Raw genomic sequence first — 21,923 nt, 5'->3', positions numbered from 1 at the left:
AGTGCGGCCATGGCCGACGGAGCAGCCAAACCTCGCCGTAGCACGCTGATTGGACGGTGACTGGTAGGCGCCCATGCACACCGCCAGTCGAGCCATATTAATGGGCCGTCCGAGATGTCGAGCTGCGGTCTTTGGAGATTGTCGATAGGCAATGACGGAGGATGGACGTGGAGGAGCGGTCGCAGACTTGGCCGATGCTTCGGTCTCCAACTGTTGTCCCCGCATCAATGGAATCCTGGTGGCGGCGGGAAGGCGGGAAGAGTAGTACGAGTACGAAGGAAGAGATGCGACTGGAAGAAACGACAATGGAAAGTAAATATCCGAGGATGAAGATGCAACCACAAATAGGTCGCATTGCGGTTCAGTCAATGCAGGCCTGAATGCCCGCTCCTACCTGGCTTTTCTGGTCTGTCTTGGTTGGTGTTGGTTGTTGAAGATTTCCTGAGCGTGCATAAATTGTCGGTCAACTCATGCCCGAGATGTGACTCTTGGCCACCCACGCCAATACAATCAAAAATAGCAAAACTGGGCGATGCCACTCGGCTGGGGGACCAGTGCGGCCCACCACGAAGCTGCCCTGAACGAGCTGGGTTCCTGACGCGCAGAAGCGAGAGCCAGGCCAGAACCGAGATAGCTCGCGGCAAGTCATTCTGCGGGGTTAGTTTCGAAACGGCTTTCTCCGATGGCTTTATTGGCCCAGTGTTCGACTTCATTCGCTGCAATTTTGGGATAAGACCAAGGCAAGCAAGGTTTATCAAAGTGTAACCTCGAGTCTTGGAAGGTTGTTTGGTGTTGAGAAGCTGGAACCAGACGCAGCGTGGGCCATCTGAGCTGTTAAAAAGTGGAGACGAGGGGGGAGTGGATCCTGAGGTCTTTGTGTGTGTGAGGAAAGCGCAAGTTTGTTGAAGACTTTCGAGGCGCAGTTGAGACTTTTAGTAATATTCGTGGAAGAGACAGAAAAAGAAGAGAAAAAAAAAGAAAACAAAGAAAATAAAACACGGCAGCCTAGCTAGGGTTAGGATACATCTCCCCTGAGGTCCCTGAAATAAACGAATAAACCCCCCAGTCAGTCACTGACGAACTCTCACAAGATCGACAAGAAGGCGGCGTGGCTGCGGAGGGGCCGCTCAGGGCCGTCAGGCGGGTCAGCCGGGCGGGTCCACATGCTGTGGACTCCAGATCTCCCGGGGATATCCACTTCGGCTGGCAGCCACCGAGCAAGGAGCCAACCGAACACTCCCGATGCCGATTCCTCAAGGACCTCCGGTGCAGTTCAGGCAAGCCTGTGAAGCCACCTACCAGTCAAGTGACCATGTGCATCCTAACTGTATTTTAAATATTTTGATGAAAAGGGCACAGGGCTTGTTGTGGCGTGCTCGATTTGTAGATTACCCGCTCGTGCGTGCGTCAGTTTCTTGGGATGACGGATGACACAATCACGAAGCTAGACCATACCTCTTCAAGAGCTTACTGTGTAGGTGGTGTATGTAACTATGAACTGTGTTTGTAAACGCTAGGTGCACGTTTGCACCTTTGTTGAGCACATGTGAGCTTGGGCCCCTCCCTCGCAGGCAAAGCGCCCGACAGACCGAACTCGGCCTGCTGAGCGAGTGTCCCAGGCATTTTCCTGACCAGTGGTCTCACCCGCCATAGAATTGCACCTCTCCACAGCCCAGCCAGTCAACCGGGCCACGGCAACTCGTGGGCTTTCGGGAACCTGTCAAAACGGTTACCCTTTCAGGTTTTTTTTTTTTTTCCTCCCAACACGATACACCCCGGTCTTGACTATTGGGCCCGCTCTTCTTTTAGCCTCCCTCACCCTTCCAGTCCCGCGCGCGCAACAGGTCCCCAGCCAGTCAGTCCATGCGACTTTTCAGGGATCTCCTTCGCAATACCGACCACCCGCTTCCTGATCCAGACCCCCCGCCACGACCCGACAGCCAACCCCGGAGACCAACCCCGGCCTTGAGACACAGCCCAAGAGCCTCGTGTCCTACATTAAGACCATCAAGATCCGCCGGGTCCGTGGACCCCAAAATTCCTCTCTTCTCAACTACGCCGCTCCTTCCCTCCACAACCTCAACGCCTGACCGCGTCCCGCCTGCCTGTCGCGCGCGGCGCCGATCCGGACGATAGGACCAGACGAAACCCTCTCTCGCGCTCACCGCCTCATCCCATCCCCGACCTCCCCTCTCCCTCCACGAAAAGCTCTTTGATTGGAGCTAAACAAGGGCAGAGGCAATAGTAACACTGGGGCTCCCCTATCTGCTTGCTCCGCGGTGACGTGACAACCAACTTTGCCCAACCCACCGCTCTCTCTGCGCCCCGACACCAAACTACGCGCAATCGTTGCAGCGAGGATAAAGAGCCGCCAAAATGAAATGCCGCCCTATCGAAACGCTCGTTTACGAGTACATGTTCCCGAAGCCCCGGCAATCGGACCCCCAAAATTTCCAAGCCCTCCTCCAGAGGTATCTGATTCTCGAAGTCCGGCAAGAAACACATTCGTTCTACGGCCATTTGGATACGCCCGAGGCGAAGTATCCAGGCCTCGACTACACGCATCCGATTCACCGCATCCGCCTCAGCAGGTGGCCATGGCATCGTCGCCTCTTCCGCGCCCTTGATGGCCTACGTTTGACCTCCGCCGAAATCTCGGGCCTGACAAAATGGGAAGGCACAAAATGGGCCAAGGAACGGTTTGAGCGGGACCAGGGCATTCTTATCCGAGACACCACGGCCGACGGGTTTCCGAACTACGCCGATCCCGACGACCCGTACTCTGCCCAGTCGCAGCGCGGCAGATCGGAGGAGACGGAAGGACCGGTAGAACCCGAGGACGGAATCGAGGAGGAAGATGACGAAGACAATGAGGAAGAGAACGAAGAAGAGGACGAGGAGGACGAGGAGGACGAGGAGAGCGACGGCGAACTGGAAAGCGTCGGGGTGGCTTTGAATGAGCGACTCCGACAACGGGTCGCCATGCGAAACATGTCCGGAGACAACACGATGCCGCTCGACGAGGAGTGGGAGAACTGGCTGAAACACGCCATAGAATCAGGGGAGTTGCCTCATGTGGCAGACCAAATTGCCAGGTTTCCGGGGCCACATAGCACGCTCACCGCCGACGACATCTTTCCGCCGCGGATGATGGCCGCCGCGAGGGCCGGCCACTGGGACGAAATACCCGACTTCCTGCACGACATGATCCGGCAGGCTCTCCAGTCAGGGCGCAGACCAGTACAGTCATCTGCGACAGCGAGCTCAAGTTCGCGGCCCTCGATCAGATACTCGAACGTCCTGAACACACTCACAAGAGTCGGCGTGTATCCTCCACGTGCCGACGTTCGCGCACCCGAATCTAGCGGTCGGCGAACAACACAGTCCGAGAGCCGACCTCAACAGACGGCGCAACCGGGGGCTTAGCATGGGGTTGGAAAACCTGGCGCAATACTTCCGAGACGATACACCTCAAAATTTACACCACTCACCAAAAACGCCTTGATTTTAATCGTATTATGGACTGGATCCAGCCTTGCAACAACGGCGTCGTTTCCCAAGCCACCTAAGTCAGGAAAGAGAATTTAGAAAAGGCTTAATCCTACCTCGCCATACGCGGGGACACTAATGGATGGTTCTCCGCAAGGAGTACGGGGCGTTGGGAAAGGCCCTGTTTCGCATAAGGGAGCGGGAGGTTTTTACGGGTTCTACTGAGAAAGGGTTAGGGAATGAATGGGAGGATACCACGGGCCTGGGCATTGGGATAGGGGTTAACTGATTGATACACGAACAAAACAAACAATTTAACACGTACGCTTTCCGCTGTCAACCAAACTTACCGTGTGACTGTATCTTGGTGACGCTCAAGTACGCCCGGTTAAGTAAAGGTTGGAGGACGATGTGAATGTAACGGTGTTCCGGGTATATATTTAGATCATGTTCGGGAACGAAACGCTTGGCTCTTGTATTGTGCCACTTTCACGGTTGCTGCAATCCCCCCTTTCTCTTGGACCCCGGAGACTTGTGCTTCTATGTAATGTCATGGCTGAGTGGCGGGCAACATGAACTTTCCCTCTTGGCCCCCACGACTGCTGTTGACCCGGACGAGACACCCGCCTCAGGCAGACATGTGTCCGTCTCATAATGCTATTTCAAGTGTAGATTATAAATTCTGGGGTTACACATGTTGAGAGTTGAGTCCGAATCTCAACGACACGGTTGAAGTGCGAGCGGATTCCGAGATCTGACCTCCCCCTTTCAACACCAGTCACCATACTCGAAAGCAAAGAATTGCATTGTCCATCGTCAACTTTAAGTGAAATGAGACACCATACGCCGCATTCTTTTTCCGCTGCCCCAAGATATTTGGTACTGCCCGCCTTGATCCCACAGCAGTGGTATCGATAGCCTTTCCGGGCCTCTCACGGCACGGCCTCGGATTGTTGCTGATGTGTGTGTGACGAAGATAGCTGCTGGTGTTTTCAGTAGCGGTTGCCTGAAAAAGCCTCTTCGTTATATTAGTGATGGTGGCTTGGTAATGTAGGCAGTTGAAGAAGCTTGATGATGGTTCACACGAGTCAAACCCCATCCTCAACTTGCAACATGCTGTGATGGTATCAACAACAACACATTTTTCCTCCCATCATTGTATCGCGGAGTGCCCTTCAACCCAGAAAGTTGACTATGGAAGCGGCAGCAGGTTATTTCTCAACTTTCTCACTCACCGACTCTGACCGCAGTAAGCTCGACGCACAACGCATACCGAAGAAGCGGAACCGGAGAGTGTGTGTTTGTCTCCCTTGCCACCGGCGGAAACTCAAGTGTGACAAAGGCCAACCCTGTTCCCGGTGCGTGTTGTCCGACTCTACCGAGAAGTGTGTGTACCAGCCACCTCCGGCCCGGGCTAGTCGGAGCACTAGTGTAGAGTCTCGAAAGACTCCTCTACACAGTGCTCGTTCGAGCCCGCAACTAGTAACGGATCTGGTTTACACCGAGGCAAAACCCCAGCTTCACGGGGTAACACACCAGCGTACCATCGCCTCCAAGGTAGGGGACCTCCTTCCACCTGTCCCATCCTAGCAGTACTCGATAAGCTAGATCAGCAGCTGACCGAATTTGAATACAGTTTCAAGAAGCCCAGCCATACATCTCTGGCGCCAACCTGGCTTGGGAGCCGACACACTTCACCTCACATTCCGGCTTCAACTTCCCCTTCGGGAGTCCATCGAGTCCATCTTTCTTCGAAAACAGGGACCAAACCCTCCAATGCCCACCCCCGCGCCAAATCGTCGATCAGCTCGTCGGGGCCTACTTCGAAAAACTCGAACCCATCTACCACCTGTTCCACTACTCACAATTCACTCATGAACTAAACGAGTTCTACACCAACAGCAACCAATACTCCTCAGAATGGCTCGCCCAACTTTTTATGGTCCTCGCTCTCGGACACGCAACAACAACCCAAAACCACCAACCCCTCCAACCCCCCAATCCACCCCCAAAAAATCCAACCCAACACTTCCTCACCACCGCCCACGCCCTCCTCCACCCCCACCTCTCCACCCCCACCCTAACAACAACACGAACCCTCTGCCTCGCCCTCATCGCCCGCCTACTCAACCTCCCGGGGGCCGGAACATCCCCACTAACGAGCCTCACGGGCATGCTGCACCGCAGCGCCAGGGCTATGCACCTTGATAGGGCGTTTGTACCTCCAGAAGCGGCGTCACTTGAATCGGAAATGAGACAACGAGTATGGACCACAGTCCAGCTCCTTGACTTGCAAGTCGCTTTGCAGGCGGATACATCGTTTATTCACGGGAACCGGGGCCTTGCTGTGCCTTTGGATATTGACAATATGGGTGTCTATCGTGTCGGGCATAGTTAGGTAGTGGGCTGGGGATGGGGCTGGGTGAGCCGGGGTGGGTGATGTAGGTGCTGGAGGGAGTTGCGGGGTGGGTTGAGTAGGTTGCGCTTGGGGGTCGGGAAGCGGGTGTGGGCGTGGGGAGTTTGTGGGGTGGCGGCGGTGGTGGTGACTTGTGGGTGGGGGATCGTGGGCTGTTCATGTTCGAGTCAGGCGAGCGATGCTGTAGCGGGCTAGAGCTGCGAGGATGGTTAGTCTAGGGTCATGTTAATGACTGAGCGAGGCTTGGAGGGGTAGGAAACACAGAGGGAGGAAAGGTACAGTCCCAAGCACCATGGCCAACTCGCGTCTAATTCAATAATGTACACATGTACAGCCTTGACATGAGCCTAAATAGGAAAGGAAATCTCTATGCCGTGGTTGCGACGTGTACGCAATAATACACCATGCCTGCCCGTTTGCGGGGCCGTCTCCCGCGATCCTCGGGTGCGAACGGCCGTCATTCTCGACGCAGTGCATGTTCTTTCGTCCTCTATCATGTCCAGGCGTCGTTCATTCGCCCTCCCGCACTACCCGCTCCTCGGGCGCTATGCCGAGTTCGGTCCAGTTGTCCCCTTTTCATCCAGCCCCAGCAGTCCCGGGTTCCCCAGATTATACCAAGCCATAGCTTATTTTTGGTTCATTATTCCCTCGATCAAGGCCTCGAGGTCGAAGTTGGGCGACGTCAGGTCTTGGCTCGCTGTGATGGGTTTTAGTCAACTACGTTATCGAAAATAGGAGCGAGGCGGAACTCACCCGCTGATGAGGCGGGCGCGCTGGCGCCGGTGGTCTGCTGCTTCGACTTGGCGTAGGCGTCCTTGGCCTTGTTTATTAACTGTTGCTTGTGCTCATACTCGCGCTGCGCCTCCGCCGCCTTCTGCGCCGAGTTGAGGCTCCGTTGGTGGGAAAAGCCGTAAAAGACGCCCAGACCGAGGACGGAATACCGGAGGACCTACGCGGGGCGCACCGTTAGCTGAGCTAATTCCTGACGATAACCGAGGTGTTGGTGATTTGTGCCGCAACAGCCTTCGACCTCAACCGCAAGCTCAGATCTTGCTTAAATCCCCCTTCCCATCTCTTCAACTCACGCCCAACGGCAGAGGCTGGACTGATATAGGCGTTGCAGGCCAGGGATTGCAGCTGTGTTGGTAGGTAGGTGGTGCATCCGTGCCACTTACGTTAATACCGGACTTGGACGACATTGCGAGTGATAGATCGGGTTCCCGCGGCTTCTTGCGCTTCGGTTCGGGGCAGGGGCTCGTCGGGGGCAGGGGCCGCCAATTGAAGGTGTCAATTGATCCCGTGGCTTGTCGTCGTCGTTGGATCGGGTCCGGTTCGGTCGGTGTTTGGGAGTGCAAGTTTTGGGAGCTCGGAAATTCTCGCGGGTTGGACCCACTTTCACTTTGCTGCCCGCCGGGTGAGTGGCAGCAATCCCGGCTTCAAGCAACCTTTGGGCAGCGCTGTCGTGCGTTTCGCCAAGTCACCAGTCAGGTGATACGGTACACCCCGGTGTAATTACAGCGGGCGGTTACCCCTGTCGGTGTGGGAGGCGCGACGCGGCATGAGCACTTGAAAGAAGCCGTACCTTTTTAATGTGCATACAGTAGTAGTACCTGGTGGCGTCTGCAGAAACAACCCGAGGAAATCGCCAGTTGCTGCCTCTTCATCGTTCCCTTGTTTTCTTTGTGCGCCGTTTGCTTACAGGATACCCGAGACCTCTGCGTTATTGAACCCACCGGGGACGACGAAGGATTTGGCATTCGATCGATCACCGACGACTACAACAACCGCTTAACGATTGCGATTCTAGGAACAAGGTCTTCCATCCCTCCAATACCCCGGTTGAGCCCTTAGATGGGCCTCGAGACTCGGCAATATGCAGCACCGCCGGGATGAGATCCTCGCAAAAAAGGCGAAGCTCGCAGAGCTCAAGCGCCAGAGAGAACTTCGGGCGAGCCAGGCCAACCGCTCGAGTAGCACCCCAGGCGAGGTTGGTCACCCGTCGCAAACCTCTCGACGCTGAACTGACGGTTAGCTAGATAATCTCGCCAACGCCGAATCGAGCAGGCAGTCGCCGTGAGATAGAGACTCTCATCGACAGCCTTGTTCGTGAAAGCCGACCCGTTTCTGTTTCGACCGGCGCCGACTCCCCCGCACGTTTCGGCAGCAGGCCAAATAGCGTCCTCAGCGGAGGGGGGCTCAGCGAGAACATTTCTGAATTTGCGGGGCCCGCGAATGGGCAGGTGGTCACTCCCCAACCCCAGGTCCTCTCCACCGTCCCGTTTAAGACGGTTTACGAGTGCCCCCCGTCGCCGATAAAAGAGGTGTACTCCTACAGCAAGGGAGTGCAGACAACCGAGGAATGGACGACTCCAAGGAAGTCGCGGACCTGGTCCGAATCGGAAGGCGAGGAACCGCCACCAATCACGGCGTCGCCTAGCAAGCGGCTTAGTAGGAGAGAGCGGGATAGGGAGGAAGAGCTGCGAGAGAATATCCGGAAGGAGATCGAGGAGGAACTTCGGGCGGCCAAGGAACTTGTAACAGATGGCGTTTTTAAACCGTCCGCTGCGGCCAACTTTCCGGCCCGGGCCCTTAGCAATGATGAGCTGAAGGCCGTTACGCAGTCGGACGACTTCATGGACTTTATCGATAGGTCGACCAAGGTCATTGAAAAGGCGCTGGACCAAGAGTACGACATTCTCACCGACTACACCCTGCAGGTGCACGACGTGGACGATGACGACGAGCAGAGCGGCAACACAGGAGGCAAAGGTCGGCGGAAAATCAGGGAGATCGCGCAGTTTTACGACGAGCGGTGGTCCAAGAAGCGCATGGTCAGTGCTATTGACTTCTCGCCCAAGTTCCCCGAACTCCTCCTTGCATCCTACACTAAGAACCCTACGGCGCCCCACGATCCGGACGGCATCGTCCAAGTCTGGAACCTCCACCTGAACGACCGGCCCGAGTTCGTCTTCCACGCCCAATCCGATATCCTCACGGCCAAGTTCTCGCCCTTCCACCCGAACCTCATCATCGGCGGCGCCTACAGCGGACAGGTTCTCCTCTGGGATACGCGGGCGCGGTCCGCACCCGTGCAAAAGACGCCCCTAACCGGCTCCGGCCACACTCATCCGGTGTACTGCGTCGACATTGTCGGCACACAAAACGCCAACAACATCATCTCGTCCTCCACCGACGGCGCCGTCTGCGGCTGGAGTGTCGATATGCTGGCCCAGCCCCAGGAGGCCATGACGCTCTCGGCGCCGCCGCCCTCCAAGACCGAGGACCTCGCCCCAACGTGCATCGGCTTCCCGCAGGCCGACCCCACCTTCTTCCTGGTCGGCTCCGAGGAAGGGACCATCTACCCCTGCCACCGGTACGATCGCGCCGGTGCCAAGGCCGGCGTGGATACCCGCGTCAGCTACCGCGGCCACGCCGCCCCCGTCATGTCAGTCTCGTTCCACCCGGCGCGCGGGCCCGTCGATCTCGGCGATCTGGTGCTGTCGGCGAGCTTGGACTGGAGCGTCAAGTTGTGGAAAGTGCGCGCCCCCGCGGCGACGTCGGCGGTCGCCGGCTCCGCGGTGGGCGCTGCGGCTGGGGCCGGCGGCGTGCTGGGCGCGGGTGGGCTGGGCGGCGCGGGCCTGCTCGAGCCGGCGGTCACGCCGCTGCTGGACTTTGTGCGCGAGGACGTCGTCTATGACGCCGCCTGGTCGCCCGTCAAGCCCGGCGTGTTTGGGCTGGTCGACGGCGCCGGCTGGCTGGAGCTGTGGGACATCACGGCCGAGACCGAGGAGCCGGTCTCGCGCATCTCGCCGAGCCCCCGCAAGGACGGCCGCACCATGCTGAGCAAGAGCCTGAACAAGCTGGCGTGGGAGCCCAGCGAGGGGAAGCGGCTGGCCACGGGCGGCATTGATGGGGCTGTGACGGTGTTTGAGGTCGGGCCGGACCTGGGTGGGAAGGAGGCGCTGAAGAATGAGGATTGGACGAGTGTTAAGAAGCTGGTGAATAAGCTGGAGGCGGTGGGTGCTGGGGATGGTGGCGCTGCATGAGGTTGTTGTGCTTTGGGGTGGGTGTAGTGTAGCAGGGCGTAATGGGAACGATTAGGGGGGGCTGGCTTTTTGTGACGAAGATAATATCGTATTCAATTCATGGCTGGTACCTTGTTGACTCGAGGGAGCATCCAGGGGCAACTGTGATGGACCCTAACCCTCTTATTGCGAGACCCACTTACCCTCTTAAATTTCTCGCTCCAAGCTTTTCAAGCTTCATCCTCATTCAACAAACTATCGCTGAAAGATCGGTTTCTTGGCCGTCTGGCCGACCTTCGGCCTGGACCAAGCTATAATGTGTAAGTCACCGCATATTTTCATTTCTTCTTGTTTCCGGCTTATGATGAATGATTCTTCCATGAATTCTGCAATACTTAAGCGCCTCTCGAGGCTCCATGTGGACCAAAATCACATTCTTTTTTCCTGACAGTCGATATCCCAAACATCATAATATTTCGTACATATCTTACACCACGTCCAAAAACTGACCCAACTCAGACATAGTCCTCCAACTACCCCTCCTTCCAGAACCTAATTAGGTATCCATCGCAAAATCCAAAATGCCCCCCTCACCCTGGAATCGCGGCGGGCGCACGCGAAGGTGTCGAGCTTCTTGCGGCCGTTGAGCAGCTTGATGGTGTTGTCGAGCGAGCGGCGGGCTCCCGACGGCTCGGGGGACTGCGGGCCCTGACAGATGCTGAGGGCTACCTTGTCGGCGTCCTCGGGGTACTTGGCGAAGTAGGCTTCCAAGATGGTCAAACAGTTGCACTCGGGCGGGCGTAGAACTCGCCGCCGTTTTGGAAGTTCATGCACTTACTGAGGGCGGCGCGCATGCCCCCGAAGGCTTGCTGCTCCTGAGGAATCGGGTCCGGGCGCCAAATGAGGGATGGACATGGCCAGTCGCGGGTCGTGGGTTGAGGCTAAAGTTGAGAGGCTTGCCCATGAGGCCGTAGCCAGTGGCACCGACTTCTTGTCCGTTGATCTGTGACATGTTGGTAAGTAAGGTAGGTGAGGTAATGGTAGTGATGGGATTGTTTGTGCTGCTGAAGTATGATGTTCTGGATATGAACTAGCTCGGAGAAGGCCGTGGGCCAAACTGAATGTATATTCACTTCATTGCTACCCTACGCTGCCCGAAATCGAGCCCCATGGCGCTATCATCACCGCATGCCAAGTCCGATTCAAGGTGTTTCTATCGCTGTCAACTACAAAAGGCGATGGTGACGCCGGCGGACATATTCCATCCACCTCCGGAGACAATAGACAAGGCAGCTATGCGAACGCGTCGTCGTACATAGGCGGGTATCAAAGAACAAAACGGCGAGAGCTTTCGTTGTGGGCGGGAGAAGAAAGAGGAGGAGTTAGTATCCTCGTTGAACCCGTGAGATTCTCGACTAACCACACCAAGGTAGCAATTCGTCTGTTAGCGAGCGACCCGGGTGCAAGACAAACAAAGAGGCATAATCCCGCCACGGCATTATTCTTTTCTCTCCGGAAAGCCTTCTGATTGTTGACCATATAGAGCGGACAACACATCATACAGCCCGAGCCGCATTGCATCCCGAGGTTTTATTCCAAAGCTAGAAGATACCGCACCGAGCATAGAAATACGTCGGGCAGGGAAGTGCAACTGCGGAGAAACCAAAAGAACCATTCGTAGCGTTACTCCTTAAGTATGCATGTATAAGAGAACAATAAACTGAATAATAAAATCACCGTAAATGGAAAGTTTCACAAGAGCCAGTTGCGATAAAGAGCGACGAAACAAGCACGGTGTGTAATTCACAGTGTGCGATGCTTTACATACGGCTGGATTGTCGCAGCGAGAGCAGGGGATAATTGCCAAGAACTGAGGCAAGCCAGGAACAAAACTCTAAAAAAATGTTACGTTCGTTATTGTTGGTGACAATTCTTCAACCTCACTGGTGGGGGTTGAGGAACTAATTCAACGACTCAAGGCCGCTCCTTTGCAGGCAGAATTATCTCCATTTATTTCGTCAGTATTATATAACTGGACGCATATCCTATTGTTTTATTGTTCCATTGTTTGTTGCCTTTTACGACGGTATCCTCCTAGTGATCAGCGCCTTTCAACGCTTTCCGGCGCCTATTGTGCTGGCTAATGTGGCAATTTATACTATTTCATGTGCTAGGCCCCCTATTCAAGTTGAAGATGGTTGGAAACAACAGCAACGCCGGTGCCATTGGCACTGGCCGCCCGAGAGCTACAGGACATAAAGAGCGGGCAGCAGTCTCTCCCTCATCTACTTTCCAACTCTTCTCTCGACAAGTTCTCCGGCGTTCGACTTCTCTAGAACCTAATTCTGATCTTCGTTCTATCGAGAAGTCATCGGCATTTTCACTCTCACAGTCTTCATCTCATCGCCCGTCTCTCCTTTCTTCACATCGGAAGACCAAGTCCAACCAGCTCGCCCGTTCAACCATCCTTCATCGTCACCTCAGCAAACCCCCGGCGCCCAACAGACTTGCAAAACTCCTCAGGCGTCGCCGAAATCTTGAGCGGGCCATCAGCTTGTTTCTGCTTCGACGACGGTGGTGGAGACAGACACGAAGACCAACTCTCAACATGGACTTCATCAACCACCTCCGACAGCTCCAGGCCGACGAGTCCTCTTCGGACGAGGAGACCGGCCGCCTCCTCACTGATGCCGCCGTCACCGCCCGCCGCCGCACCACCCCGCCTTCAAAACCCCCCGCGGCTACCACTACCCCGCCTGCTCAGCCGGCCGAGGCCAAAGCCCTCACCCCCAAGAGGAAGCGGGAAGCCCCCGCGGAGGCGGCCCCCGAGGGCATCGACGCGGAGACTCGGCGCGCGGCCAAGAGGGCGAAACTCCAGCTCCCCACGCCGCCCGCCAGCACCAGCCCGCCCGCCCCCCTCGCCAACGGCACCAACTCCCCCAGCAAGCGGGCCCCCGCCGCCGAGAAGGGGAAGACCGCCACCGCGCCACCCACCACAGCCAGCAGCACCATCAACCAGCCCAAGGCGGCTCGCATCGCAAGCAGCAGCAAAGCCCCAGCCGCAGCCCCAGCCCCAGCCGCGACGAAGACCAAACCCCCGAAGAAGGCAGCGACAACACCCTCCTCGCCCCGGGCCCCGGCCCTCCCCCTCAACAAGATGGAGTTCTTCGAGCGGCGGGTCCACGACATGCTGACCCGGCCGCTCGACTTCGACGACTGCGTGCTGGACACCGCCCGCCCCATCCCCCGCCACGCCGCGCGCAGCTTTGCGCAGTACCGCCGGCGCCAGACGCAGCCTGCGCCGCCGTTGGTTATGAGCGGTGCGATTGGGCCGGTGGCGAAGGGGGATGGGATGGTGGGTGGTGGGAGTGCTGCTGGGGGTGGTGGTGGTGGTGGGGGTGGTGGTCGGTCGAAGGGGTCGTCTGGGAGTGCCCTGGCGATGGAGGCGCGGAAGAATGCGCACCAGCTGAAGGTGAGGGAGAGGGGGCTGGAGTTGAAGGGGAAGGGGAAGGCGGGCCCGTATGGGAAGGGTGCCGTGGCTAAGCAATCGGTTGTGTCGAAGCCGGATGGCGGCAGGGGGAAGGAGAGGCGGTGGTTGTCGAATGCGAGGCAGACGGGGGGGGACGGGGGACAGCATCATTTAACGGGTGGGAAGAAATCTAAGAAGTTTGCTTGATTTGGTGTTTTATTGTGGTGGCTACCTATGTGGTGAGTGGTTGATGATATGCGCATCATCTGGTGATGACCTCACTCGTTGTAGAGGCTCATGTTCCTCCCTGTCCTAACTATGCCATGCTAATTTCTCGGAATGCTCGGAGGGTTTATGAATTAACAACAGACGGACTACCACGGTTTAAACGGGGCCGTGTTCTTTACTTCAACGCCATCTTTGCCGACGTCTTCCATCTTAATAACACGACGCTTAGTGACGCTCCAGCCAGATGGAACTGGTTGGTTGGTAAACCCGGGTTAGGGTTCTTCAGCACAAAATTGTGGGATGGAGAGAGAACCGGGCTGGATAAAAAGGAAAAGATTTCAACAAAAAAGATCTGATCTAAAAGGCATCCAAAAAGCATCTCGTGGTTGGAAACCACACATCTCGATCCACCCAGGGGTCGAACCTGGAACCTCCTGATTACTTCGATCCGATCCCCTGGATATCCAGGAGGATAAGGGAGTCGTACATCGTAGTCAGACGCTCTGCCATTGAGCCAGCGGACCTTTTTCTCGCTTGTTGCAAGTACCCGCTCGGATTCTGATTTTTCTGAGAGAGAATGGAGCCCGCTGCGGTGTTTGTGGGTGTGGGAGACAAAAGACAAAACAGGGGTCAAGGTGGAAAAGGTGGAAAAGGTCAGGCTCAAAGCGGGCCGAGACAAGGGATCCCTTGCAACAACGGTTTGGGGTCACAAGAGCGGCAAGGAAGGTGTCCCCGGCAGCTCCCCACTTTCTCTACCTCGGCTGGCGGCATCGGTGTCGGATGCTCCCCGCAGGAGATGCCGGGTGACACCTTGGTGGCTGTGGTTACGGACAGCGAGCCTGGGGAATATATATGTAGCTAGGATTCGGCATCCCAAGGTCAGATCGACTCTCTAAACGTTCAATTGATTCCATCACTCTGTTTCCCACCCCGTCCATCCTCATTGAAACACCATAACCACCCATAACCACCAAATCAACCGTCATAATGTCCGGGCCTGGTGTTGGTTTCGAGTATCCGCCGCAGGAGGTCAGCTGGACCAAGCGGGATGCCCTCCTTTTCGCCAACACGATTGGCGCCACCGCGGACGAGCTTCACTTCCTCTATGTAAGGCTCCTGCGATTCCGTCAGTAACTTAACCTAACCGTGACCAGGAACTCGACCCCAAGTTCTCCGTCTTTCCCACCTACCCCATCATCCTCAGTACGCCCACGGCCCATTCCTCCCTCCCTCCCCCTTGCCTCCACAACCACAACAACCCACTAACCACCCACCCCCCAAACAACAGCCTTCAAAGGCACCACCCAAGACGTAATCGACTTCTACTCAGCCCAAAAAGCCGTGCCCATCCCCGGCGTGCCCGCCTTCGACCCCACCCGCGTCGTCGACGGGCAACGCCTGCTCCAATCCTTCCAACCCCTCCCCGCCTCCTCGGCCGGCAAGAAATTCGAGATCCGCACCAAAGTCCTCGGCGTGTACGACAAGGGCCGCCCCGGCACCGTCGTCGACACGCAAACCGACCTGGTCGACGCGGCCACCGCCACCGTCTACACGCGCGTCATCTCCTCCTCCTTCTACGTCGGCCAGGGCAACTGGGGCGGGCCGAAGGGCCCGGCCACCGTCAGCTTCCCCGCGCCGAAGGACCGCGCGCCGGATGTGGTGTTTGAGAAGCAGACGACGCCGGAGACGGCGCTGTTGTATAGGCTGAATGGGGACTATAACCCGCTGCATGCGCACCCGGAGCCGGGGAAGAAGATGGGGTTTGGGGGGGTCATTATTCATGGCTTGTACTCGTGGAATTGGGCGGCGCATGGGCTGTTGCAGCATCTGGGTGGGAGTGATCCGGCGAATATGAAGGAGTATCAGGCGCGCTTTGCGAGCCCCGTGAGGCCGGGGGATAAGCTGGTGGCGTCGGCGTGGAAGACGGGGGAGAAGAAGGGTGAGTGGGAGGAGGTGCGGTTTGAGGTCAAGGTGGAGGGTGGGAAGGTGTGCTTGAGCAATGGTCGGGCGCTGATGAAGTGTGTTGCGCCGGCGAAGGGGAAGTTGTAATTAGGTACATTTGGTATGGATTCATGAGAATGGATTCATGGGGATGTAGAAATATTGTTAATTTTGTTGTTGATTTTATGTTATGTTGGAATGTGATGGCTGCTCCATCGGGTGTTGAGTGTAGTGGTTATTAAAGATTGATGCTTCCAATTTGTGATCTGTGATGTGCGATTGCTGCCTGGATTGACTTGGTCTTTTTTGAGTGGACAACCCAAAACGGGTCCAAATCTCATCTCAACCTCAATCATCAACTTCGAAATGGCCGTCAACCCCCAAATCGGCGAGCGATGCTCCTACGACGGCGTGCCTTGCACCGTGAGATACGTTGGCGAAGTTGCGGGCACGTCGGGTTCATGGCTGGGCGTGGAGTGGGATGACCCCTCGCGGGGTAAACACGACGGGCAGCACAAGGGCGTCCGCTATTTCTCATGTGCATACACCCCGACACACCCAATATTTTCATTTCCTCACAAATATTCTAACTATCCCCAGGTACATCCCAATCCCCCAATGCCGCGTCCTTCGTCCGCCCCACGCGCGCAGCGGATCCGCCCCAGACCTTCCTCTCGGCGCTGAACTTCAAGTACGCCCGCGACCCAACCGAGGACCAGACCCCGTCCAGGCAGATCAGGTTTTCGGGCAAAGTCGCCGAGGAGGTCGGATTTGAGAAGATACGCCGCCAGCAGGCCCAGTTGGACGAGCTGCAGTTCGTCATTCTCGATGGCGTGCAGCTTGCGCTTGCGACGGACCCCGCGAGGGACGGCCATCAGTCTATCAGCCAGGTCTGCCCCAAGGTGAGGGAGCTGGATTTGAGCAGGAATTTGTTTGAGCGGTTTGGGCCGGTTGTGCAGATTTGTTCCGAGCTCAAATTGTTGCGGAGCCTGAAGGTCAAGTGAGTTTGTTTGTTTGCCATCGTCGCGCAGCGTTCGGGTGCTGACATGAATTGCCAGCGGAAACCGGTTCAGGGATGTTTTCGACGATGAAGTCCTGGAATCCGCCGGTGATGCCTTCGCTGGGATTACGGAGCTCGCTCTCGAGGACACCCTCCTCTCCTGGGAGGAGATATGCCACATCGCCTCCAAGTTTCCCGCCCTGACCACTCTCCACGCCGGTTCCAACCAGATCTCAGCCATCACCACCATTCCACACGCCCCGTTCGCCACCCAGCTCGTCTCCCTCCACCTCGAGCTCAACGACTTCACCTCCCTCGCGTCACTCGCCCCGCTCGCCTCCATCCCCACCCTCCGCAACCTCCTCCTCAAAGGCAACTACATCTCCACCATTAGCCCCCCATCCTCCCCACCCCCCATCTTCGGCCCCAACCTCTACTACCTCGACCTCTCCTACAACGCCATCGCCTCCTGGTCCTTCATCGACGCCCTCCCCGCCACTATCCCGGGCCTAACCTCCCTCCGCCTAACCCACAACCCCCTCTCCTCCGACCCCGACCTCGACGACACCCCCACCACCACCACCACCGCCACCGCACCCCCCACCGCAACCACAACCCCCCAACCCATCTTCCCCCTCACCGAACGCATCACCCCCTCCACCCCCTACACCACCCCGACCACCTCCACCCCCACCACCACCACCGCCCGCAAATCCGAAGAAGCCTACATGCTGACCCTCGCCCGCCTCCCCTCCCTCCGCACCCTCAACTTCAGCGCCGTGACGCCCGCAGACCGCGCCGACGCGGACATGTTCTATCTCTCGCGCATCGCTCGGCAGTTGGCTGCCGTGCCGGAGGGGGATAGGGAAGGGATGGAGGAGGGGGAGGCGGCGGTGCTGGCGCGTCATCGGAGGTGGGCCGAGTTGTGTGAGTTGTATGGGGAGCCGGTGGTGGTGAGGAAGAGGGGGGGGGAGGTGGGGGAGGGGTGGTTGGAGGGGCGGGTGGTGGGGGTGGAGTTTTTGTTTGGTGGTGGTGGTGATGGTGAGAGTGAGGGTGGGGAGAAGGGGATGGGGGAGGTGGTCAGGCGGGTGGTGCAGGTGCCCAAGTCGTTTGATATTTATGCGGTCAAGGGGATTGTGGGGAGGGTGTTTGGGCTGAGTCCGTTGAGGGTGAGGCTGGTGTGGGAGACGGGCGAGTGGGATCCCGTGGGCGGGTTTGATGAGGCGGAGGGGGAGAGCGAGGAGGAGGATATGGAGGCTGAGTGGGAGCGGAGGGAGGAGGAGGGGGGTTCTACGGGGGAGGCGGCTGGGTTGGAGAGGAGGGGTGGGAGGTGGGTGAGGCGTGAGGTGGAGCTCAAGGATGGGCCGCGGCAGTTTGGGTATTGCGTTGATGGGCTGGAGGCGCGGATCAGGGTTGAGAGGCGGTAGTTGGCCGTTGAAAGGTGGTTTGATTGAGTGCAGTTCGTCATGTTTGTTTGGTTGACAAAGGTGAGGTGATTGGTGTCTTGCATGCGCAAAGCGGTATTGTTTGTTGATTAAGAACCGATGCGTGAGAAGGCAACGACGATCAAGCAGTCAACGACCTAACCCAATTTCAGTCTATAAGAGGCTCCGACTCTCCCTCCCCTACCTGCTCTTGATCACCACCACACTTAAACACTATTACCTCGCATCCACTTACCTGACCAAACCTCACCATGGCTGCTCAGCCGCGCTTCTTCATCGTTAGGCCCGACACTGAACGGGTCGACGCCGATGGCAAAACCTACATTATCCCCGGCCCTCTCGTTCCTCTAGTTGCAGTGGATGAGCTTCCGGAGTGGCTCGACATTCCCAGTGTGCCGCGCAACCTCTCGATAGCACAAACCATGAACCTCTCCAACTTGGGCATCGCCAGCAAGAGCAAGGACCCGTACGCCGTCAGAATCGTCCACCATGCCACACCTTTAGCTCTTCAGAGAGCTGCTGCTGCGAACAATGCTGTCGTTGCCCCCGCCACTCAGCCTCTCTCTCTCACGCCTGCTTCTGCCTCCAATGACAGGAAGGCCACCGCTACTCCGGCTACTCCGACAGCCAAACCGGCAGCCCATCGGGTAGGTCGCACGCAAGCCCACCAGGACGAGGCCCATACCGACGCCGTCAGCACAAGCACCACCACCGCTTCGGTTCACAACCCACAACCGCCTCCACCGCAGACGCAGCCCAAGCACGCAGCCATCACCAACACCAACACGACCCCCGCCAACAACACCGCCATCGCCTCCTCCTCCTCTGCCAACAACACCGTCGCCAAAACCGAGTACTGCCGCCACTGGTGCCGCTACGGCAACTGCAGGTGGGGAATGCGCTGTCGCTATCTGCACGCCGTTCCCACGACCGCCGCCGAGCTGGCCGCCATCGGTCTGCGAGAGATCCCCGCGTGGTGGAGGACCGTTGCCGCCGGAGTTAGGGCCAACACCACTCCAGTCGCGGGCCTGCATCCGCATCAGCACCATCAGCAATTCCATCAGGATCATCATCACCATCAGCAGCAGCAGCAGGAGCACTACTACCACCAACACCAATACCACCAACACCAATACCCCCAACACCAATTCCACCAACACCACCACCCCCAACACCAATACCCCCAACACGCCCATCCGAGCCGCTATCACCACCCCAACATCTACGACAACCACCACTCCCAGGGCTACCACCCCGACCAGCCCGACCCGGGTGCCGCCGCCGCAGGCAGCACGGGCAGTGACAGGGCGCTAGACCCGCGCGATATCCGGTTCGCCGCCGCGCTCCAGCTGCCACTCCGCCGCGCCCAGGACCACGGCCATACCCACCCCGCCCATACCGGGGACGTTTCTGGCGGTGCTGGTGCTAGTGGTCCTGGTGCTAGTAGTCCTGGTCCTGGTACTGGTGGCAGTGCTGCTGTTGCTGCTGTTGTTGGCGCAAGGGACAGAAGCAGGAGAGCGCAGTTTCGGGAGGCAGTGGCGTTGCCGAGGGAGCTGGGGTTTGGGGCGGGTGGTGGTGGTGGTGGTGGTGGTGGTGCTGGTGCTGGTCATGCGAGGCAGAGGCGCAAAGGAGGGAGGGAGATCAACCCGCTCCAGAGGGTGCACGGGAATGGGGTGGCGAATAGAGGGGTTGTGGTGGGGAGGCCGGAGGAGGAGCTGGTTGCTGCTTCTGTTGCTGCTGCTGCTGCTGGTGGTGACGGTGGGCAGGTGCAGGATGCGATTGCTGCGGAGCTGGAGCCGGAGCCGGAGCCGGAGCCGGTTCAGGGTGATGGGGCTGATGGCGGTGGAGAGGAGGGTGAGGAGGTGTCGGGCGGTATTGTGCAACCTGTTGTTGCTGCGGAGGATGTTGAGAAGCTGGTCGATGTGTAACTACTCAAGTCAGGGGTCAACGGAATAGGAGTGGGCGAATAGATCGTACATTCACCCTTCCGAACAGCGGTACGGTGCCACGAGCACTGGAACTAGACATCACAAGTAGTGCAATATCGAGAGCGGATCAGATTGTAAAATAAAATTGCATTCTGTTTGCTGTTGCATGACTGACCGCGAGCTAGGGGCACTGATAACCCATTGCACATGTTCTCGGGCTAACTACATAAGAAAGAAGAGAGTGACGGCCTCCGATTCATAGCAGTCATATGCCCATATCCTTACCCTTATCCCAAAACGCCCGCTACCCTACCTGAGGGGCTTCCACAAATCACTAGAAACGACCCCTGGCGTTATCACACTCCTCCAAAAACCGGTACACGCCCTCCAGCCCCTCAAATTCCTCCGAACAATGCTCTCCCGAGCTGCTCGGGATCGGCGGCGACATGCTTTCATAGCCCTCGAGCTCCGAACCCGAAGAAACACGCCATGGGTTTTCCTCGAATTCCTCGACGATAAACGCGTCCTCGATGCCAGAAGAGAGCGACGATGTTCCCGAGCGGTGCGACCGGAGAGAGCCCCCGGGCGAGGTGATGGTGTCCTCGCCCTTGGCATCCGGCGCGAAGGGGAAGCGTAGCGCGACATCGACAGCAGGGTTGGCATCAAAGCCCGGATCCTGGCCGACCACGCCCCTCTTGACGCCGACATCGTCGCACAGCCGCTCGACCGACTCAGCGTCCATGCCGGGGAACCGTACCCTCAAAACATTGCTCTTCTCCAAGAAGATAGGCAGATCCCCCAATCCAGCTAGACACTTCAAGTCGGTCATGATGGCCGCCAGGTCTTTGAGCGCGCGGGCAAAGTCCACGGAAAGGACGTCAAGGAAGCCCTCGGCATTAAGCGTCGCGCCAGCGGCAACTTGCTCCTCCACGCTCATGAAGGGCATCATCACGCCGAGCGAGCTGAGCGCGGTAACGGTGGGGCTGATCTTGAAGTCGATAAAAGCACCTGGCACAGGGCGGTGAGCCATCATCGCCTTGGCCATCGTCATCCGCGCGTCGCTTTGTGTAGCGCTAATAGCGCGGTATTGCTTCTCGCCGTTGGGACCCATGCCGCTGAACTGGGCTCGGTGGCCCGACAGCCAGAAAGCGCGCATCGCCTGGCTGACGTTCTGGATGACTTGTGCCGGAGCGGCGGGGGTATGGCTGAAGTGGCGAGCTCCGCCAATGCGACCAACGCCGGGGATGCCATAGCCGCCTGCCGTGCGACCGAGGGTGCCGCCGGTGAGGTTCGGGCGGAGAGTCGACGCAAAGGGGGCACGGCCCGTGAATTGATTGACGGCGCGGGAGATGGTCGAGGTCGGGAGCTTGGAGCGGTCGAGGCGGAAGCCGGGCTTCGAACCGCTGTGGCCGCCGGTGCTGATGAAGCGGCGGACGGTAGCGTTGAAGTTAGAAGACGAGTACCATTTGGCGCCACCGGATCGCTTCTGCTGGCGCAGCCATGCCGCAGGATGGACTGGCTGGCGGGCGTTGCCGGTGCGGACGGCGATGGGTTGGAGCTCGGCGTTGAGAGGCCGCGTAACCGCTGCGAGCTTGGAACGCAGCATTTTGGTTGCCATTCGCGCGTTGCTAACCAAGTGCATGCGTAACATGCGCAAGGCTGCGGGAGCCCAAATCCCCGCTACGGGAGACATGGTGGTGGTTTATCAAGTCGTTGAGTCCCAGAGCCTGGAGAGGCTTGAAGGTGAATGGGATGTAAGAGGCAACCAGTGGGAGGGAGCCAGCCGCGGGAACACTCGGGATCTTATCGAGAGGGTTGGTTATCGATAAGCTTATCGCCACGGGGCTACACAGTACGAAGTATGAACAGAGCGACCAAAAGCAGAAAAGTGGGTTACCCGACCCCACATCCCAAGCCTTTTTATGGTCCAAATTTTCCCCAAGCTCCCACAGCTTTCCCAATTCCTCCAACTCACGCAAATC

The 21,923-nt window shown here is 57.8% G+C and overlaps 10 protein-coding genes and 1 non-coding gene across 11 annotated transcripts; 7 read left to right on the top strand and 4 right to left on the bottom strand.

The window, feature by feature from the left end:
- The first annotated feature begins 2,256 nt into the window (after positions 1 to 2,256).
- Positions 2,257 to 3,678, top strand: F5144DRAFT_72226 (uncharacterized protein). Its single transcript, XM_066793369.1, has one exon. It carries the CDS (start codon positions 2,377 to 2,379, stop codon positions 3,424 to 3,426), a length of 1,050 nt encoding a protein of 349 aa, XP_066649350.1. The 5' UTR covers positions 2,257 to 2,376; the 3' UTR covers positions 3,427 to 3,678.
- A 735-nt stretch (positions 3,679 to 4,413) lies between these two features.
- On the top strand, positions 4,414 to 6,081 carry F5144DRAFT_72228 (uncharacterized protein). The gene is made up of 2 exons (XM_066793370.1): positions 4,414 to 5,046; positions 5,126 to 6,081. Exons 1-2 carry the CDS (start codon positions 4,684 to 4,686, stop codon positions 5,885 to 5,887), a joined length of 1,125 nt encoding a protein of 374 aa, XP_066649349.1. The 5' UTR covers positions 4,414 to 4,683; the 3' UTR covers positions 5,888 to 6,081.
- A 103-nt stretch (positions 6,082 to 6,184) lies between these two features.
- F5144DRAFT_558255 (ATP synthase E chain-domain-containing protein) lies at positions 6,185 to 7,463 on the bottom strand. The gene is made up of 3 exons (XM_066788071.1): positions 7,081 to 7,463; positions 6,659 to 6,854; positions 6,185 to 6,602 (listed from the first exon to the last, which is right to left on the bottom strand). The coding sequence occupies exons 1-3, from the start codon at positions 7,102 to 7,104 to the stop codon at positions 6,532 to 6,534; spliced, it is 291 nt and encodes a 96-aa protein (XP_066649348.1). The 5' UTR covers positions 7,105 to 7,463; the 3' UTR covers positions 6,185 to 6,531.
- Positions 7,464 to 10,151, top strand: F5144DRAFT_626010 (WD40-repeat-containing domain protein). The gene is made up of 2 exons (XM_066792245.1): positions 7,464 to 7,892; positions 7,942 to 10,151. The coding sequence occupies exons 1-2, from the start codon at positions 7,779 to 7,781 to the stop codon at positions 9,949 to 9,951; spliced, it is 2,124 nt and encodes a 707-aa protein (XP_066649347.1). The 5' UTR covers positions 7,464 to 7,778; the 3' UTR covers positions 9,952 to 10,151.
- A 294-nt stretch (positions 10,152 to 10,445) lies between these two features.
- Positions 10,446 to 11,178, bottom strand: F5144DRAFT_626009 (uncharacterized protein; the record flags this gene model as incomplete). Its single annotated transcript, XM_066792244.1, has 3 exons — positions 10,769 to 11,178; positions 10,525 to 10,719; positions 10,446 to 10,463 (listed from the first exon to the last, which is right to left on the bottom strand). The coding sequence occupies exons 1-3, from the start codon at positions 10,940 to 10,942 to the stop codon at positions 10,446 to 10,448; spliced, it is 387 nt and encodes a 128-aa protein (XP_066649346.1). The 5' UTR covers positions 10,943 to 11,178.
- A 1,360-nt stretch (positions 11,179 to 12,538) lies between these two features.
- On the top strand, positions 12,539 to 13,606 carry F5144DRAFT_598463 (uncharacterized protein; the record flags this gene model as incomplete). The annotated part of the gene is made up of 1 exon (XM_066790946.1): positions 12,539 to 13,606. The coding sequence occupies one exon, from the start codon at positions 12,539 to 12,541 to the stop codon at positions 13,604 to 13,606; it is 1,068 nt and encodes a 355-aa protein (XP_066649345.1).
- Positions 13,607 to 14,030: 424 nt separating this feature from the next.
- On the bottom strand, positions 14,031 to 14,151 carry F5144DRAFT_t15. Its single transcript has one exon. It is a non-coding gene; the product is annotated as a tRNA-Arg (tRNA).
- Positions 14,152 to 14,310: 159 nt separating this feature from the next.
- On the top strand, positions 14,311 to 15,830 carry F5144DRAFT_72149 (HotDog domain-containing protein). Its single transcript, XM_066793368.1, has 3 exons — positions 14,311 to 14,734; positions 14,782 to 14,830; positions 14,916 to 15,830. Exons 1-3 carry the CDS (start codon positions 14,615 to 14,617, stop codon positions 15,674 to 15,676), a joined length of 930 nt encoding a protein of 309 aa, XP_066649344.1. The 5' UTR covers positions 14,311 to 14,614; the 3' UTR covers positions 15,677 to 15,830.
- F5144DRAFT_638590 (uncharacterized protein) lies at positions 15,606 to 18,186 on the top strand. Its single transcript, XM_066792695.1, has 3 exons — positions 15,606 to 16,106; positions 16,169 to 16,568; positions 16,627 to 18,186. The coding sequence occupies exons 1-3, from the start codon at positions 15,935 to 15,937 to the stop codon at positions 17,993 to 17,995; spliced, it is 1,941 nt and encodes a 646-aa protein (XP_066649343.1). The 5' UTR covers positions 15,606 to 15,934; the 3' UTR covers positions 17,996 to 18,186.
- On the top strand, positions 17,819 to 20,068 carry F5144DRAFT_626005 (uncharacterized protein). The gene has a single exon (XM_066792243.1). It carries the CDS (start codon positions 18,265 to 18,267, stop codon positions 19,939 to 19,941), a length of 1,677 nt encoding a protein of 558 aa, XP_066649342.1. The 5' UTR covers positions 17,819 to 18,264; the 3' UTR covers positions 19,942 to 20,068.
- F5144DRAFT_558238 (uncharacterized protein) lies at positions 20,069 to 21,700 on the bottom strand. The gene has a single exon (XM_066788070.1). The coding sequence runs from the start codon at positions 21,632 to 21,634 to the stop codon at positions 20,276 to 20,278; it is 1,359 nt and encodes a 452-aa protein (XP_066649341.1). The 5' UTR covers positions 21,635 to 21,700; the 3' UTR covers positions 20,069 to 20,275.
- Positions 21,701 to 21,923: the final 223 nt, after the last annotated feature.

This window comes from Chaetomium tenue, assembly GCF_020726465.1.
Source record: "Chaetomium tenue strain MPI-SDFR-AT-0079 chromosome Unknown F5144scaffold_1, whole genome shotgun sequence".
In the NCBI taxonomy this organism is placed as follows: domain Eukaryota; kingdom Fungi; phylum Ascomycota; class Sordariomycetes; order Sordariales; family Chaetomiaceae; genus Chaetomium; species Chaetomium tenue.
This window is presented reverse-complemented; position numbering and strand designations above follow the sequence as displayed.

Excerpts from the sequence above, each read along its gene's own strand:
- F5144DRAFT_72226 (XM_066793369.1), top strand. The coding sequence starts at position 2,377 with ATGAAATGCCGCCCTATCGAAACGCTCGTTTACGAGTACATGTTCCCG.
- F5144DRAFT_72228 (XM_066793370.1), top strand. The coding sequence starts at position 4,684 with ATGGAAGCGGCAGCAGGTTATTTCTCAACTTTCTCACTCACCGACTCT. Across the intron at positions 5,047-5,125 it reads AGCGTACCATCGCCTCCAAG|TTTCAAGAAGCCCAGCCATA; the intron begins GTAGGGGACCTC and ends ATTTGAATACAG.
- F5144DRAFT_558255 (XM_066788071.1), bottom strand. The coding sequence starts at position 7,104 with ATGTCGTCCAAGTCCGGTATTAAC. Across the intron at positions 6,855-7,080 it reads CGTCCAAGTCCGGTATTAAC|GTCCTCCGGTATTCCGTCCT; the intron begins GTAAGTGGCACG and ends CGCCCCGCGTAG. Across the intron at positions 6,603-6,658 it reads CGCGCCCGCCTCATCAGCGG|CGAGCCAAGACCTGACGTCG; the intron begins GTGAGTTCCGCC and ends AACCCATCACAG.
- F5144DRAFT_626010 (XM_066792245.1), top strand. The coding sequence starts at position 7,779 with ATGCAGCACCGCCGGGATGAGATCCTCGCAAAAAAGGCGAAGCTCGCA. Across the intron at positions 7,893-7,941 it reads CGAGTAGCACCCCAGGCGAG|ATAATCTCGCCAACGCCGAA; the intron begins GTTGGTCACCCG and ends ACGGTTAGCTAG.
- F5144DRAFT_72149 (XM_066793368.1), top strand. The coding sequence starts at position 14,615 with ATGTCCGGGCCTGGTGTTGGTTTCGAGTATCCGCCGCAGGAGGTCAGC. Across the intron at positions 14,735-14,781 it reads ACGAGCTTCACTTCCTCTAT|GAACTCGACCCCAAGTTCTC; the intron begins GTAAGGCTCCTG and ends AACCGTGACCAG. Across the intron at positions 14,831-14,915 it reads CACCTACCCCATCATCCTCA|CCTTCAAAGGCACCACCCAA; the intron begins GTACGCCCACGG and ends CCCAAACAACAG.
- F5144DRAFT_638590 (XM_066792695.1), top strand. The coding sequence starts at position 15,935 with ATGGCCGTCAACCCCCAAATCGGCGAGCGATGCTCCTACGACGGCGTG. Across the intron at positions 16,107-16,168 it reads GGGCGTCCGCTATTTCTCAT|GTACATCCCAATCCCCCAAT; the intron begins GTGCATACACCC and ends AACTATCCCCAG. Across the intron at positions 16,569-16,626 it reads TTGCGGAGCCTGAAGGTCAA|CGGAAACCGGTTCAGGGATG; the intron begins GTGAGTTTGTTT and ends ATGAATTGCCAG.
- F5144DRAFT_626005 (XM_066792243.1), top strand. The coding sequence starts at position 18,265 with ATGGCTGCTCAGCCGCGCTTCTTCATCGTTAGGCCCGACACTGAACGG.
- F5144DRAFT_558238 (XM_066788070.1), bottom strand. The coding sequence starts at position 21,634 with ATGTCTCCCGTAGCGGGGATTTGGGCTCCCGCAGCCTTGCGCATGTTA.